General features: G+C 37.0%; 1 protein-coding gene across 36 annotated transcripts in view; it reads left to right on the top strand.

The window, feature by feature from the left end:
• Positions 1 to 15,082, top strand: part of adgrl2a (adhesion G protein-coupled receptor L2a) — a 163,322-nt gene that overhangs the window by 126,906 nt on the left and 21,334 nt on the right. For 27 of the 36 annotated variants that reach the window (XM_077716758.1, XM_077716759.1, XM_077716790.1 and 24 more), the window contains 5 exons: positions 2,810 to 3,610; positions 11,867 to 12,166; positions 12,575 to 12,678; positions 12,956 to 13,141; positions 14,300 to 14,338. In XM_077716758.1, the coding sequence (XP_077572884.1) occupies positions 2,810 to 3,610; positions 11,867 to 12,166; positions 12,575 to 12,678; positions 12,956 to 13,141; positions 14,300 to 14,338 (1,430 nt within the window). Of the gene's footprint in view, positions 1 to 961; positions 1,170 to 2,809; positions 3,611 to 11,866; positions 12,167 to 12,574; positions 12,679 to 12,955; positions 13,142 to 14,299; positions 14,339 to 15,082 lie in introns of those variants that run through there. The other 9 variants (XM_077716791.1, XM_077716788.1, XM_077716770.1 and 6 more) reach the window with 3 other exon arrangements.

Genomic DNA, 15,082 nt, shown 5'->3' with positions numbered 1-15,082 from the left:
TTTTTCTTTTTTCCCCCCTTATTAGTATGTTTCAGATTTACAATGTCAGGTCTCCTGTCATTGATCTACTTTGCTTTTTCAGATAACTCTACGTTCCATTCTAGTTTGATCTGATTTAAGAGGGTTCCTACAATTTAAACTTTTTGGTCGACTTTCACTGTTGGTTTTACAGATTGCTGTTCGACAGATCCTTGCTAAATTATTTTTCCCAACTATAAATACAAAACTTCATGTCAAATTGTTGAACACCAATACCCACTTGACCTAATATGAACTGTCTGGCTTAAAATTGTTCTAATGAACCCATAATGGCACATAATGCTTGCCTTCTATGATAATAATATATTGGATTCTTTTGATTTTTAATGCTACATCCCAGTATACTGTTGAGTTCATCATTGGGGATTTGATTTTTTCAGCAACACTGAAAAGTGATGATTGTTTTTTTGTTTTTGTCTCTACCCTCTAATTTGATAGCAGTCATGTAGTGCATTTACCTTAAATAATAATTACTCTGTGGTTAGTGTTACAACAGGCATTACAATTCACAGGGCATTAAGCTAAAAAAAATAGAACAAAACAAAACAGCTCTGCATGTTTTTGCTTAAGTGTATAGCGAGTGACATTAAACCCTTCATACCACTTTATACTTGACCAATCAGATTAGTTGCCAATGTTTGTGATCTTGAACTTGAAATGAACCATGCCATAAACATATTTTATTGTCACAGTTTATAATAATCAGCAACTTTCATTCTTTACAAAATCCCCTTTAATAGCCAGTTGGTAAATTTTCCATTCAGAAAAGATGCTTGAAATATATTATTAACTGCTATCAAGTCGTGAGAATGAGGGAAATAATGTATTACATAAATGTGGCATCATTTGTCCTTAACTGACCATAAAACTAGATTGTACTAAATGTTTACCTTTTCATATTCTAATCATGTCAGTTAGTTAATTTAACTATTTTCCTTCAACAGGACCATGATGATATCAACGTTTTCAAACTTACTCTAATTAGGAAAACCCATTGTTATCCATGTGTCAGCTGCGTCTTTGTGTGTAACCGTAGTGATGGAAGTTAATACATATTAATCTTCTTTTTCTTCCCCCTTCCATCCTTTAATTCTCTCTTCCAATGCTTAAAATAGAAGTGGAGCAAAAAGGTAAATAACAGACACAATCTGAACTGAAGCTACTTTGTATTGTGGCATCGAGTTGTAAACTTTTCTGGGTGGCCCCATACAACCCTCTTGTGGACTACAGTGAAACCTCTAAACTTTTTAAAGTAATAAAAGTAAGAGTGACTATAAAGAAAAGATAGTACACACACAGTTAAATTATGTAACTGGTGGCATAATGGCTTCACTCCATAAAGGTATTTCTTCCTCATTTTGCCTGGGTGCCTTTGCAACTCAGCACAATTTGCCTGGCTTCCAAATTGTTTTCCATAGCATGCCTTGCTTACAGTGAAGCTATTGCTTTCTTCCGTCCTTCTCTTTCTCCAAAGCTTCTTTCTGGCTCACTTATCTTCCATTTTTCCTCACCTGACTACATAGTGCTCATACTGTATTCTGTTGATCCCCATGTCTAAGAGCCTCATGAGACCCATTACTGAGTTTATAATTTTTAATTTATTTTAATGTGATATATCGTGTAGGCTATGTTTTACGTAAGCTTTAAACGTCGCCTTTATCAGTGCACTACTTCCTGATACAGTGATTACTCTGACAACCACATTTGGTAGCGAGCATGAAAGATTCAATTAAATCCATTTGGCACCTTTAATTAAAAAGTGATACTTTGACAAATAATGCAGGTTTTGCAAGTTGCGCTCGTCTTTGAATAATTTACCCACTTAACTGTAGGTTGTGAATGTTTTGAACTTCTTGTTGCCATGGCAATGTTTCCAGTTTTCTTTTTCCTGTTACAAATCATTGAGCACTAAAATACATATATTAGTCATTCATATCAGTGGCAGCGACATGAAATCAGTAACTTACCTTCCTCATTAAAAAAAGAAGTGTAGGGAACTTTATGTTATTAAAAACTCTTGCTAAAAAATTTTGCAGTGCACGTTTGTGTGTATTTGATTCAATGATACACAAATATTTATTTAAAAAAAGCTTTTTGTGACAAACATTTTCATGTAATTAAACTGTGATTAATTACTATTCATTTATTTAAGAATATTTTAATTATTATTTTTTTCTTTTATGTGTCCCATCCCTTGACATACCCACATAGCTTTTTCTAATGATTGTGACATTTCCGCCACTTGCTAATGACATCCCTCTACGGTCTTTACTGAAGAAGAGTTGAGGTGCATTTAGGCACACACACAAACACACTGTACATATGTTTCTTGAATTTGATGACTCTTCCTCTTTCATAACCTTTCACGTCTATTGCGAATTGACTTTAATTGGGCTTTGTATATTTGTAATTGCAGGACTGTTTTTATTCTGTTACATTTCATTTATGTTTCCTTCATTTTGTGTTTTTCCTCTTTCACCAAACAGCAAATTTAAAACCTCTTTTTTTGTTTCAGACTATTGAAAATATATATACATATTATGTTTGATGACTTCTCTATTTTCTTATTCCTTGTTGTGCACAAAACTAGAATCCTTATTCTGCTTGCAGACATCTGTGTTAACTTAGCATTATTTTAATGTGCCTGTCCTCATTCTGTTTTTTGACCAGTCATTAGATAAAAATGTTATTTCTTTTCATATATTTTGAGTGGTGCTTTTGATACCAGATTAACATACATTTCTCTTATTCTACTTTCTTCTATTACTAGTTTTTCTTTGTCCTGGGACTCTGAAAGCTGTTGGGGAACCCTCCTTTCAGTTTGAAGCAGAGCAACAAGCTGGCGCCTGGTGCAAAGATCCACTACAAGCTGCTGACAAAATCTACTTCATGCCTTGGACTCCTTATAGAACAGACACTCTGATTGAATATTCCTCCCTGGATGACTTCCAAAATGCCCGCCAGACAATTACATACAAGTTGCCCCACAGGGTGGATGGGACTGGATTTGTGGTTTATGATGGTGCGGTGTTTTTCAACAAAGAGCGTACCCGCAACATAGTCAAGTTTGACCTGCGAACTCGAATCAAAAGTGGAGAAGCCATCATCAACAATGCAAATTACCATGATACATCACCTTATAAATGGGGTGGTAAAACAGATATTGACCTGGCTGTGGATGAGAATGGATTGTGGGTTATCTATGCGACAGAACAGAACAACGGCATGATAGTAATGAGCCAGTTGAACCCCTACACACTACGTTTTGAGGCTACGTGGGAAACGGCCTATGATAAACGCTCTGCCTCCAATGCCTTCATGGCTTGCGGAGTACTCTATGTGGTCCGCTCCACCTACGAAGACAACGAAAGTGAAGTCAGCAAGAGCATGATTGATTACATCTACAACACGAAGCAAAACCGTGGCCAATATGTTGATATCCACTTTCCCAACCAGTACCAGTACATTGCATCTGTGGATTATAATCCGCGAGATAACCAACTGTACGTGTGGAATAATTTTTACATCCTGAGATATAACCTGCTGTTCGGCCCACCTGATCCAGTTTATGGTAAGTTTTTAATCCACTAGTTTTGATGTTACGGCACCTTAACATCTTCATCTTGTTAAATGCACTAAAAAATATATCTGATGAGCATGCATGTGTCATAAAAGTGTAGGATCCAAGGGTGTGTAGTCTCTGTGGTGAAAAACATCTTGAAGCAAACTTTCATATCTTAGTAAATCAGTATCTTGGGGATTTAGGGAGGTTTTCTGTGTGAGGGTTGCCCAAGTTGTTCCAAAAGCCCAGGGGACCACTGCTAGTGCTTTTTTTTCTTTTATTTGAGATACTCTCAGTCCTGGTTACATACATGCCCAGACAGGTGCCAAATCTGGCCCTGCGGCAAGGTTAGATCATTCCCAGTTTGATGCTGAAAATCTTAGTCTGATTATAGTACTGGCCATCAAATACATGCATTCACTGTGAAAAAAGTCAGGGTTTACGGATGTCTATACTAGAAAAAATAATATATCACCCACCAATATTAATTCAAACATTTTCTTCTAAATGAGGCATGGACCTGAGAAGTTGACCTGCAATATCTGTACTCTATAATAACACAGTGTGTACAATAATAAATATAATCAGTTAGGAGTCAGTGGGTTCACACACATTTTCCAAATAAATACAATTTGTTTAGAAATTAATTGGTATTAATTACAGTACAGAATTTTGGAGAACTTTTGTCTGTTTTGTGTTTGCTATGAGGTCCTCCCATCTTGAAAAAAATATATATTTGCTTGGAGTTGCTGCTGACTAATGTGTGTAGAGCATCAGTCGATGAGCGCAGGGGAGAATAGCCTGAAATGATCATCAAGATGTCAGTAAACTTGTCCTCCCACATGGCTGATGTTGACACATAAATGATGGGCACTTTGCTTTGCCCGTCTCCAGATAGCCTACTTGCGATATCTTCATGCTCGGCTCATTGACTTTCCCACAATCACTGTGTTCGAGCTGAACATGTTTTGAGCTACAATATGATTTATATAAAAAAATAAAAGAATGCAATAATATTTTGAATTTGCTGAAGCTACAAATCGCTGATGGCAATGCTTAAGCATCTAATTGTGCAGAAATATATTTTATGTGGCCAATAATAAACAATGATAATGTTGAAGCTGCAGACAAATGATCAAACGCATGTTTTAATCAAAGGACACATGCACTGTTGAGTATGTTACAGCTCCTAGTGATAAATTCAGCAATCAACAAAGAATATATACTCTTAAACTCCTTACCCCTCTCCACATTTGTCAAGTTGCAAAAACACGTCACGTTACTTTTCGTCTTGGAATTCATTCGCTACAAAATGATGTTAAGACTCTGCATGGCAGACAGTTGGATTGTTGTCAAGTCTAATACCGCTACTCATGTTGAGGCTAGATCATCTTTTGTAGGATTATAGGGGAGTGGATGGGGTCACATCCAACAAGCATCTCCACTGGAAGTGGACATAAAATGAGTCAGTAAGTCCCTTGCCTGGCTTTGACCAGACACATTATAATCCACTCCTTCACTCATGGCTCTTTGCCTTTGTTTCTTTTTTTATACAGGAACTAAAAAAATAATGTATTCTTTCATGTTTGTTCTTTTTAGCAAAATCATTAATTTGACTAAATTGTTTCCTTCTCAAATAAATGTGATAATAAACCAATTCTATGGGGACTTCAGACATGGCAAGCTCTGAAATGTCGTTTTAAACTGTTGAATAAGCATTTAAATGAATATTAGAATTACTTATGTATTTATTTGTATTAGTGTAGCTGGACTGAATTTTGAATTACTGCCTTACACTGTAAAACCCTGGGCAATTTAGCATGGACATATTCACTATATTCTATTGGAAATCACACAAAAAAATGATGACTGTCTAAACTGCAACTTATTTCAATGTTCGCACCCCTCATTTGAGAGGGTATATCCACATTGGCAATTGGTAGGCTTTTTTTTTTTTGACACAATTCCTAAAGTCAGATCTAAAGCCCTCATCAAACTGTTTAAATCATTCCAGATGAGCATCGCAGACTAAATGACAGGATTTAAGTAAATCCTTCGCTGCGCCTTTGGGAAACTTCAGAAAGAAGGCCATCACGCATGTCTTGTTTATTTATTTTTTTATGTTAAGTTCAATACATGATTTTTGTTAACTGCAGTACATTATTGCACTTAATCTGTTTCTGAGAACTTGTTTTCCATGGTTGCAATAATCTTAGTTTTCATTCCAGTGTGCATTTTTCATATCCATATATATATACATACATATATATACATATATACATATATATACATATATACATATATACATATATATACATATATACATATATATACATATACATATATATACATATACATATATATACATATACACATACATATATATACATATACACATACATATATATATATACATATTACACACATGCACAAACTGTATAGCAGAAGGCATTTTGAAATGCCCTTTATGTGAACAAATGCAGAAGTCTTGTTGAAGGTTTCTAAATTGCCACCTGGTCTTTACACATCGCATGATGGGTAGAATTTCATCTCAGCTTACTAGAGATAACTAAAACTGTGAAGTACAAGCTAACCCTAGCAATGGAAAGGAATGACAATGTACAAAGGTCAGCTTTTACTGCCCCCTGTCACTTGTTTTTCCCATGTACCTTTTTTTATCTGCTCTCATACTTGAATTGCCTGCATCATAAGTCATCACGCAAAGTTGTGGTATGTGGGGAAAGTTAACTGAAGTAATAAAATCCTTCGTTGTGGATTTAAAGTTCTGCTCACAGCTTTGTGATGTAATGCTATGGGAAAGCAACTTAATGTCTGTTAAATTCATCTTAAATTCAGGGACTGAGACACATCACCTGTTTTTTGCACGTAACATCATAAGACATATAGGCCAGTTGTCGTCTGCCCAAACGCTTCCTATTTTACCACACTTTTGCTCAACTACACTTCAAGAGGGTTTCCTAAATTCTGAAGTGACATGTATTCAAGGGCTTAAAACTGAGGCTGAATGATAAAAACCTTGGGTCAAGATTTACACGCAAGTGTTGTTTTACATGAATGAGCAAGCATAAAGGGCATGATTATAGTTCCACTGAGCTTTACAGCCAACAGGATCTGCAGTCTTTGGTTTGATTACTGTCTGAGTAGTAAAATACTCATTTTGGTCAGCCTTATTTTTTACTTTTCTGATTGCAAAATGTGTGTGGAAGGCATGCGGGCATGGGTGCATCAGCATTTGAGCGTGTGTATAGTCTTCCCAAAAATAGACTTCCCCTTGTCTGCCAAGCATTAAATATCAGTTTGCTTGGCACATTTGGAGTTAATACTTGAAATTTGAGGCACTTACAGTCCAAAGAAAAGCTGCGGGAGGGGTCGGGCAAGCAGTACTCTGGCAGCTGTTATGTCTGCTATGTCTGTTCTTTTTATTTTGATGTCAAGGTGTTGATTACTTTGTAATATATAAATCTCCTCAAAAATTCACATTTGATGTATGGGAAATAATAAAGACAGCAATAACTGACATATAGCTACTAGGTTCTATTCCGTGAGATGTGAACATGGAGTATATATTTTTGCCCCATTTCTAATGCAGATGATTCTGGCGGAAATTATTAGTTGGATCTTATTTTTTCTTTTTTTTTTTGTCCTTATGCTTTTTCATATGTTGTGCTGATACACAAGCAATCAAATGAGGTTTTTCCCACTTTCCATCCGCAGATGCACAGAGAGTGAAAGACATGTAATCCAATTTCCTTTGGGTATTATCGCTGTTATTGGCAGATATCTGAATACATCACCAACATAGTGTTTTGATTTACAGCTCTGCTTTCTAGTGAAGAACAATTCCATAAGTCTAGAGTATAATTAAAGAACAAACTGAAATGTAAGGGTGAGATATAGTTGCAACAATAAGAAGAAAAGATTTGCAACTGTATCACTGATCATAACCCAAAAGCTACTGAGTTCTTTATTATACGCTTTCTCAATTCTCAGTAAAAGACCAAGCAAGGCTTCTTTACTAACGCATCACCAGACTAGTCAGGATTGCTGTTATATTCACTTTTAATATTAATGGTATCTCCCCTATTACTAGGCTTTTATCACCAAAGAGCCTTAGAAAAAATTACATAAGTATAATTCCCAAAAAATGGCCAGCCCTCTTTCAGACATTTCTCACGTTAAATCACCTGGCGATTACTCTCATGAAAGTGGAGAAATGTATGCAGGTTTATGCTGTGTAATAATGATAAAATGTGTATCCTATTGTGCCATGACTGGAAACTGAAAAAGCAACACTTTTTGACCGTCGTCTCAAAGTGGATTAGGGGAGATTTAGATTATCCTACTGAGCTTTAAACTCTTGTTTGGGGTGTATTTTTTATTTTCCCCTTGCTTTTAGGGACTTACTGGCTCTAATACAATAAGTGTATGACATTAAATTAATTCATTCATTTTCTGAACCCTCACAAGGGTCACGGGGGGTGCTAGAGCTTATCCCATCTAATTTTTGGGCCTAAGGTGAGGAGGTCAATATCCTTTTATTTAATTATTTTTTAATAGGGGATATATTTTCACATGAAATTCTGATTAATATGTAGCCATATGTATTATTCAACGACAATATATTCAATTTGTAATCTGTAATAATTGATTATTGTCAGAAATATATTGTCTGCCACAGACACCAGTTGTTTGCATTTAGCAAGCTTGATTTATGATTTAATCATTTCAAACTAAAGTTTTTTTTTTTTTTTACCTGGCCCATTGCATCATCTCAGTGAGGAAATCCTGGATCTATTAAGTTGTCACAAATGTTTATGTTCTTTAAAAATACAGCATACACTATAACAAGGTTCTGTCAGGCCTTTCGGTTACACTTTATTGGAATGTTTCTTATGGCTATGTAACAAGATTCTCATAATCATGTCATAAATATGAATGAATTATGACAAATGAACTTGTTACACAGGTCATTGAGTGTCATGTGCGCAATAATTTCACTTTTGATGCAAAGTTGGCATTGTTTCAAATGTCTTTAGGTTTAGAATAAGGCTTAAAGTTAAGGGTATTTTATTTCTTCATCAATGTGATATATAATGTTAGTTAATTTGCTACAACTCCAGAGGCAAATGCATAGTTTGTTAAATCCACTTGCATTGAATCAGTGAAGAGATAACACACGATATATGTGATTTTTGTCCATTGTGAGATCAATGCACAATGGATTTTTTAAAATATTGGAGCTACCTTTTAGGTTATCAAAAAAATTGAATGCTGTGGTGTTCAATTTTTCAACCAATTTTATGAAGACTGGCTTTACAGAGGGAGAGCCCTCTTAGATATTGTTGTTGTTGTCTGTGTATGTGACACTGATAATGTCAGTAATGAGATGTACGTGCACATCTTTGTGTCTGCTCTCTAGTACACTAAGTACATTCAACATTGAAGTTATTGTCCTCACTTTCCTCTTTTGCGTTCCCGTCTCATTGTCTGACATTAGTTGTTTACCTTAATTAGGTATTTCACACCACTTAATAACACAGCTGTACTCGAGTGCAACATGTTAGTGTGGAAATGCAGAAATATGTTAAAAAGTGCCTTGATCTAGATATTAACAGTGCTTTGGAGAATATTGTTGCATGCAATCCATTTATAACTGGTAAGAAGAAGAATATCTTGGGCATAATGCAGCACCACGTACATTGTGATTAAGGATCTTGTCCTTCTTATGACACAAAGCTCAAAATCCGTTTGTTGGCAGACTTACTGACTACACAAGTGACAAAAAAACTTGCCCATTCGATTTCAGTGAAAAAGAAGCAATTATATTACATTTGGATTAAATCATTATTTATTTTATTTAATTAAATTAAACTCAGCTATTGCACAGAGATAACAAAATTATTAGCTGTTGTCTGGATTGCAGACAGGCAGTGAACTCAGTCTACACCAATATCGATGATCAGTGGCTTCATCGTTGATGCATAAATCTTTGTAGGCAGTACACACTGCATTCACTTAAGCCTCTTTCTCATACAGGAAAGTTGATTTGCATTATGATCTCCCTAAAGGATTCATTTAGTAGTTTAATTAATACTCGTTGCAAAAAGTTTTTCATTCAGTTGGACATTTCATTTTTGGGATTCGCTTGTCCTTGCACAGCTGCCAGAGTGGTCAGTTTTTTGGTTGATGTTTTTTTAATTTATTTATTTTCCAATAAAATCCTTAATCATGTCGCCTAACCCTGGATGACAGTTTCTTTCAAAGACAACACATTTTATTCTGCCCATTACCTTGAATTGATCAAATGGACCGTTGTGGTTGTCTTCACATTTTGCCTTAGGCTGGTCCTAACTACCAACTCATGAAGCATGAGCTGCTTGCTAGATGTGGCCTTTAATGTGCTATGTTCTGCTTTTCCACAAGGCACTACGTATAGTTAATGAATGCTGCTAAGGGAACTGAACTCAGTGTACATGGATGTGTCATTGTATAATAATAACAGTTTGTTGCATTGTCTGCGTCAATCGCAAAAACAAATGGGGAGAATGTGAATTACGTATATTTTATGATGTAATAGGATTGGATGTCTTAAATAGCTTCTCAGTTGAATGAAATATGCTGACAAGAGATAGTTGTAAATTGACATGCCAGAAGAATGTACTTGGATTACGGTGAATGTCGCGTTGATCTACTGCCATGAATCACCAGATCATTATCTTGAAAAACTCTGCCAAACTGCAGACTGTTTCATTTTATTTTTATAGGCATTCCCCACACATGAAGGGCTGTATGATTCGTAGATTAAAGCCAACAAGCACATCTGATATAGTGCGTGTTTTAAAGTATATCAGCCTAAAAATGACTGTACGTAGGTCAATAGAATTTAATGTTGTTTAATAAGGTTAAGACTGCCTTGAAGGATGACATTGATATTAGGGTTTGTGCCTAAAGGTTGGATAAGAGGGTTTGCATGCTTCAGTCACTCAAATTATCTAGTGGAGAACAATATAGAAATGTGGGTGTTTTCTGTCTCTCTTCCAATCCAGTTTGAAGCCAGAGGCTGCCTTCTCCTTCCCCAACCGTACCAAATTTGATCAGGTTTATATTTATGACCAGAACATGCTCCATCCCCTACTCTTATCCCTTAGCTTTTCGTGTCCTGCTCCGTCCTACCTTTACTGGCTCGCTGTCAGGTTGTCTCATCGATGTTTTCACCACAGGGGTTTACGCCGCTTCAAGCAGCCAGGCTCAGTTGGCGTGCTGCAGCAGTGACTCTCGCCGTACGCTCCACAGGCAGCCTAATGGAGAAAATCAAAGTACTCAAATAGGATTAGATATGCCGTGCACATTGCATCCCAATTAAGGGCCCTGCCAGTGATAAAAGATGCCCCTTTTTCAACCGTACCTCCAAATATCTTGACATTTTTGTTTCGTAGTTAATTTATATGTAATGGGGCTATCATTTGTTCAGTGTCATTGTTTAAGTATTTCTAGTTACAGCTTAGCCGAGTGCTTATCATAGTTAGTCATGTTCAATGTAAGGAGTGTTGTGTCACATTTTCTCCTTTCTTGGGACTGAAACATATGTTTTTTGTTTGCGTGTGACATTGCTTGAGTCACTGCACACCTCCCTTATCAGAATTAAAGTTGCAGAAAAGGGTGTTGAGGTAGCTCGGCAACACACATTTTTTGTTGCTCCAGTGAAATTTAATCATCCATCCCTCACAATATACCAAGCAGAAATGACTGTGAGCCAGGGGAAAAAAATACTATAATTATTGTCTTGTTCACTGCAGACGGAGTGTCATATATAAGCTGTCGTCAACGGGAAGGCAAATACGCTTGTTGAACAAAGCACTTAGCTGCAATTCACACACCGGAATGGTTGGATGTATAAGCATTCGAGTGTTGAACATGGCGAGGAAAGGAGAAAAAAGTAACAAATGTTACCTTTGGGTCGACCCATTAACTTTTAAGCAGCACACAAGGGTGGGCATCTGCCCACTAGAAGGTCCAGTGTTGACTAGCTGCTAAAATTTTACCACTATAGTTGATATATTCCACATTAAGGACTGCGGGGGTGCCACAATAATGAGTTGACCTTAAAGCGCACCAGCACAGCATAACATGTTTTCTAGTTTGATTAATTAATGTGAATCATGCTTTCTAAGTTTTCAATTTAAATCGGTTTCAGTAAGATATACATTGTGTAATCTTATACAATCTCATCTGGTGTTATTGCAGGTCCATTTTTATCTCAGGCCACCGTGTCCCCTCAGCCTCTGAGAACTACAACCACCACCACAACAACCACAGTGCACCGGGGAGTGGCCAACAACACCACGACCACCACAGGGCCCAGAGAGGGCAGCAAGGGAGCTGCCAGGCCCCCTCCTGTGATTTTGCAGACTGTTTCCCCTCCGCCCCTTGAGTCATTCCCTTTGCCCGAGCGCTACTGTGAGGCCACCGAGAGAAGGGAGATCATGTGGCCTCAGACCCAGCGGGGCATGCTGGTAGAGCGACCTTGTCCCAAAGGAACACGAGGTAAACAGGGCCCATCTCATCTCATGAGCCTGCCAGCATTTTGAGCCCCTTGAGAGCACAGCCAAGTTTTCTAGATGTGTCTGATATGTCAATGTTCCATGTCCCCCAATGTGTAGAAGCCTAATGAGTGTGTACGGACTTAGTGAAGACAGTTTCTAATAGAGTGCCTTTTACCGTTGCCATGGCCAAACATAATTAAGCAATCAGTAATGGGTCTGTTGCAGGCTCAGCTGTTTGTGCATAGAACTCATGTACTCTCTTTGGATTGAGTGTGAAATTCTTTTTTTGGCCGCCTTACTAATTAGGACAGAAACTATACTAATTATGAACAAAAATTGACATGGTTTAGGGTTTAAAGAACTACATAGCTTTGTTTGATTGTGCTTTTGCCCTTGTTTTTCCTTAAAGGCACAGCATCTTATTTATGTGTCCGTTCCACTGGGGCCTGGCACCCTAAGGGCCCTGATCTCAGCAACTGTACCTCTCACTGGGTTAACCAGGTAGCCCAGAAGGTGAGTGTGAAATGTTTATGTTTGTCTTGGCAGTGAGCACTATTACTTCAAAAATAAAATGAGAAGCTAGGTATGCAAAATAGGCAGCTGATTTTACGTCAATTATCTAACACCAACATTTTCATGACAGCGGTGTATTGTATCTATCATAAACAGCCGTCCAGTAAAATACCCTATTTGCACTCTACTGCAGGTGGAAGTAGTTAGGAACAAGGTTGTTAATAGCTCCATGTCTCTATGCATGCTTGTAAACAACGCTAATGCTCCCTCCCTGCAGATCCGTAGTGGTGAAAATGCAGCAAACCTCGCTAACGAGTTATCAAAGCACACGAAAAGTCCCATCTACGCAGGAGACGTCAGCTCTTCTGTGCGCCTCATGGAACAGCTGGTAGACATCCTGGATGCACAGCTGCAGGAACTCAGACCTAGTGAGAAGGACTCTGCAGGACGAAGCTTCAATAAGGTATGTTAAAAAGCCTGTTAAAAGAAAAAGAACCAAGTGGATCCCTCAAAACTCACTACAACATTTTACTAACTTTTTTTTTACTAATCTGGCACCTGGTAAGAGATCAATTTGCAGCTCGGTCATTTTTGCTCGACTCAGCAGCATCTTTAAGTTAAATTTGAAAATAAATGTTGCTGATCCTCAAAACGTCCTGCACTTTCTTTTTTATTTATTTCTTTTTCAACTTTGAACACTGATGCGGTCAGGGAACAATTGCATTTCAGTTATATTGACATTTTCTGTAGACTCTATTTACTTCATAAAACCTTAGTAGTAAGCTATTTTTCGGTACATTTTTTCCAATATCCGTTTTTAGACATGCTGCTGAGCTGGGAAACTACCTGCACTTTTAAAACAGTGTGTGTAAAAGGTTTCTTGTCTTAGATACAGAGGCAAAAAATAACATTACATTTGCAAAACTGATAAGCTTTTTAAGCAATACTTGCTTTAAGGCATTTTGATGAAGTGTTGGAGTTTGTATTACCTACACTTTTGATACTAGCATTTTCCTGTTCAAAAGAACATCTTCTCAAAATGTCAACCTTCTTGACTACTAATATTGATATCTCTCCTAGAATAAAAGCATGCTTCAAATATTTATGGTCATGATCACAGTTTTACTTTGTAATATTAATGTATAATGTATTTCATATTATAAAATCCACCAAAAGAGTAAAGAAAAAGGCAGATCCGACTGGAGATTAGATATAAATGTTATGTCTTGCATAATGGTAGTTTGACCTTCAAGGATTTCTAGGCTTTAGAGGCATGTTTTGTACCACACTCTAATTCATGTAACTCATGACAGAATTTCTGAGATACTGCTACATATGGGTGTCAAGATTCTGCTACATATGGGTGTCAATCTGCCTCCTTTGTTTTTAATGTCTAATGTATAAGAAATAACAATATTACAGACTCATACAGTTTATGCATTGATCAACATCATCCAAATGCCTCATTATTCATTGACATTCAGTTAAGAATGTAGAAGTCATTCATGAGATGGGTTGTGTATCCATTTTGCCAGGCTTACTTATAGACTTCAAATCATTTGTCTTTCTCTGTCTTATCTCTTCTTTTTCTTGTTGAATTAAAACAAACAAACAAAAAAAGCTTCAAAAACGAGAAAGGACATGCAGGGCATACATGAAGGTACTGGAGCAATGCTCTTGCCCCCGAAACCCCATGCTTGCTGCCGCCTCCTCCTTTATGCCTGTGCTATAAAATCAGCTCACAATCTACAGCATGAACCTTTTTGTTTGTTATATTTTATCTTATGTTTAACCAATAAGCATTTGTTCTTCCCTATGTTGGTTTTAATTTACTTCCATACACACAACTACCTCTACATTCAAGTCAAATGTACACAATGTAATCATTTCCAACTGCAAAGTTTGCACCGTCTCATACATTTTCCTATTAAGGGTTTATCTAAATTCTGGCCCAAGATTGCACATCGGGAGTCTTAAAATCCAGTCCGCTATATTTTGTCCTTAAATTACACTTGTTCGTGTTGCTTTGGTCATTTTTCAGGGTTATTGCAATAACATTATTTGAAAACTAATCCCACAATACATATACATTTTTTTAAAGGACAACCATCACCTGACATTATCATATGCATAGTCACAACTTGAGCTTGTATTTCACATAACAGGTTTCAGGTCATAGGAGTAATTGTTTTGTCTAAATGGGTGCAATTTGTTCCACCTGGGTAATCAGGATGCTTAGGCCAAACTTATTTTTTTCCATGAATCCCGTCAGGTTGTGTTTATGCATCAGAGTGTTTTGTCCAAATATATCACTCCACCACAAGGGACGTCACCGTCCTCTGCCTGCCACCAAAGTCAACACCTTCCTCCATGCAGATCTGTCTTTTGGGACGATATTAAAACA

The sequence above is a fragment of the Stigmatopora nigra genome, chromosome 5 (genome assembly GCF_051989575.1).
Source record: "Stigmatopora nigra isolate UIUO_SnigA chromosome 5, RoL_Snig_1.1, whole genome shotgun sequence".
Lineage (NCBI taxonomy): Eukaryota > Metazoa > Chordata > Actinopteri > Syngnathiformes > Syngnathidae > Stigmatopora > Stigmatopora nigra.
Note: the sequence above shows the minus strand (reverse complement) of the source record. Positions and strands in the feature narration are given on the sequence as shown.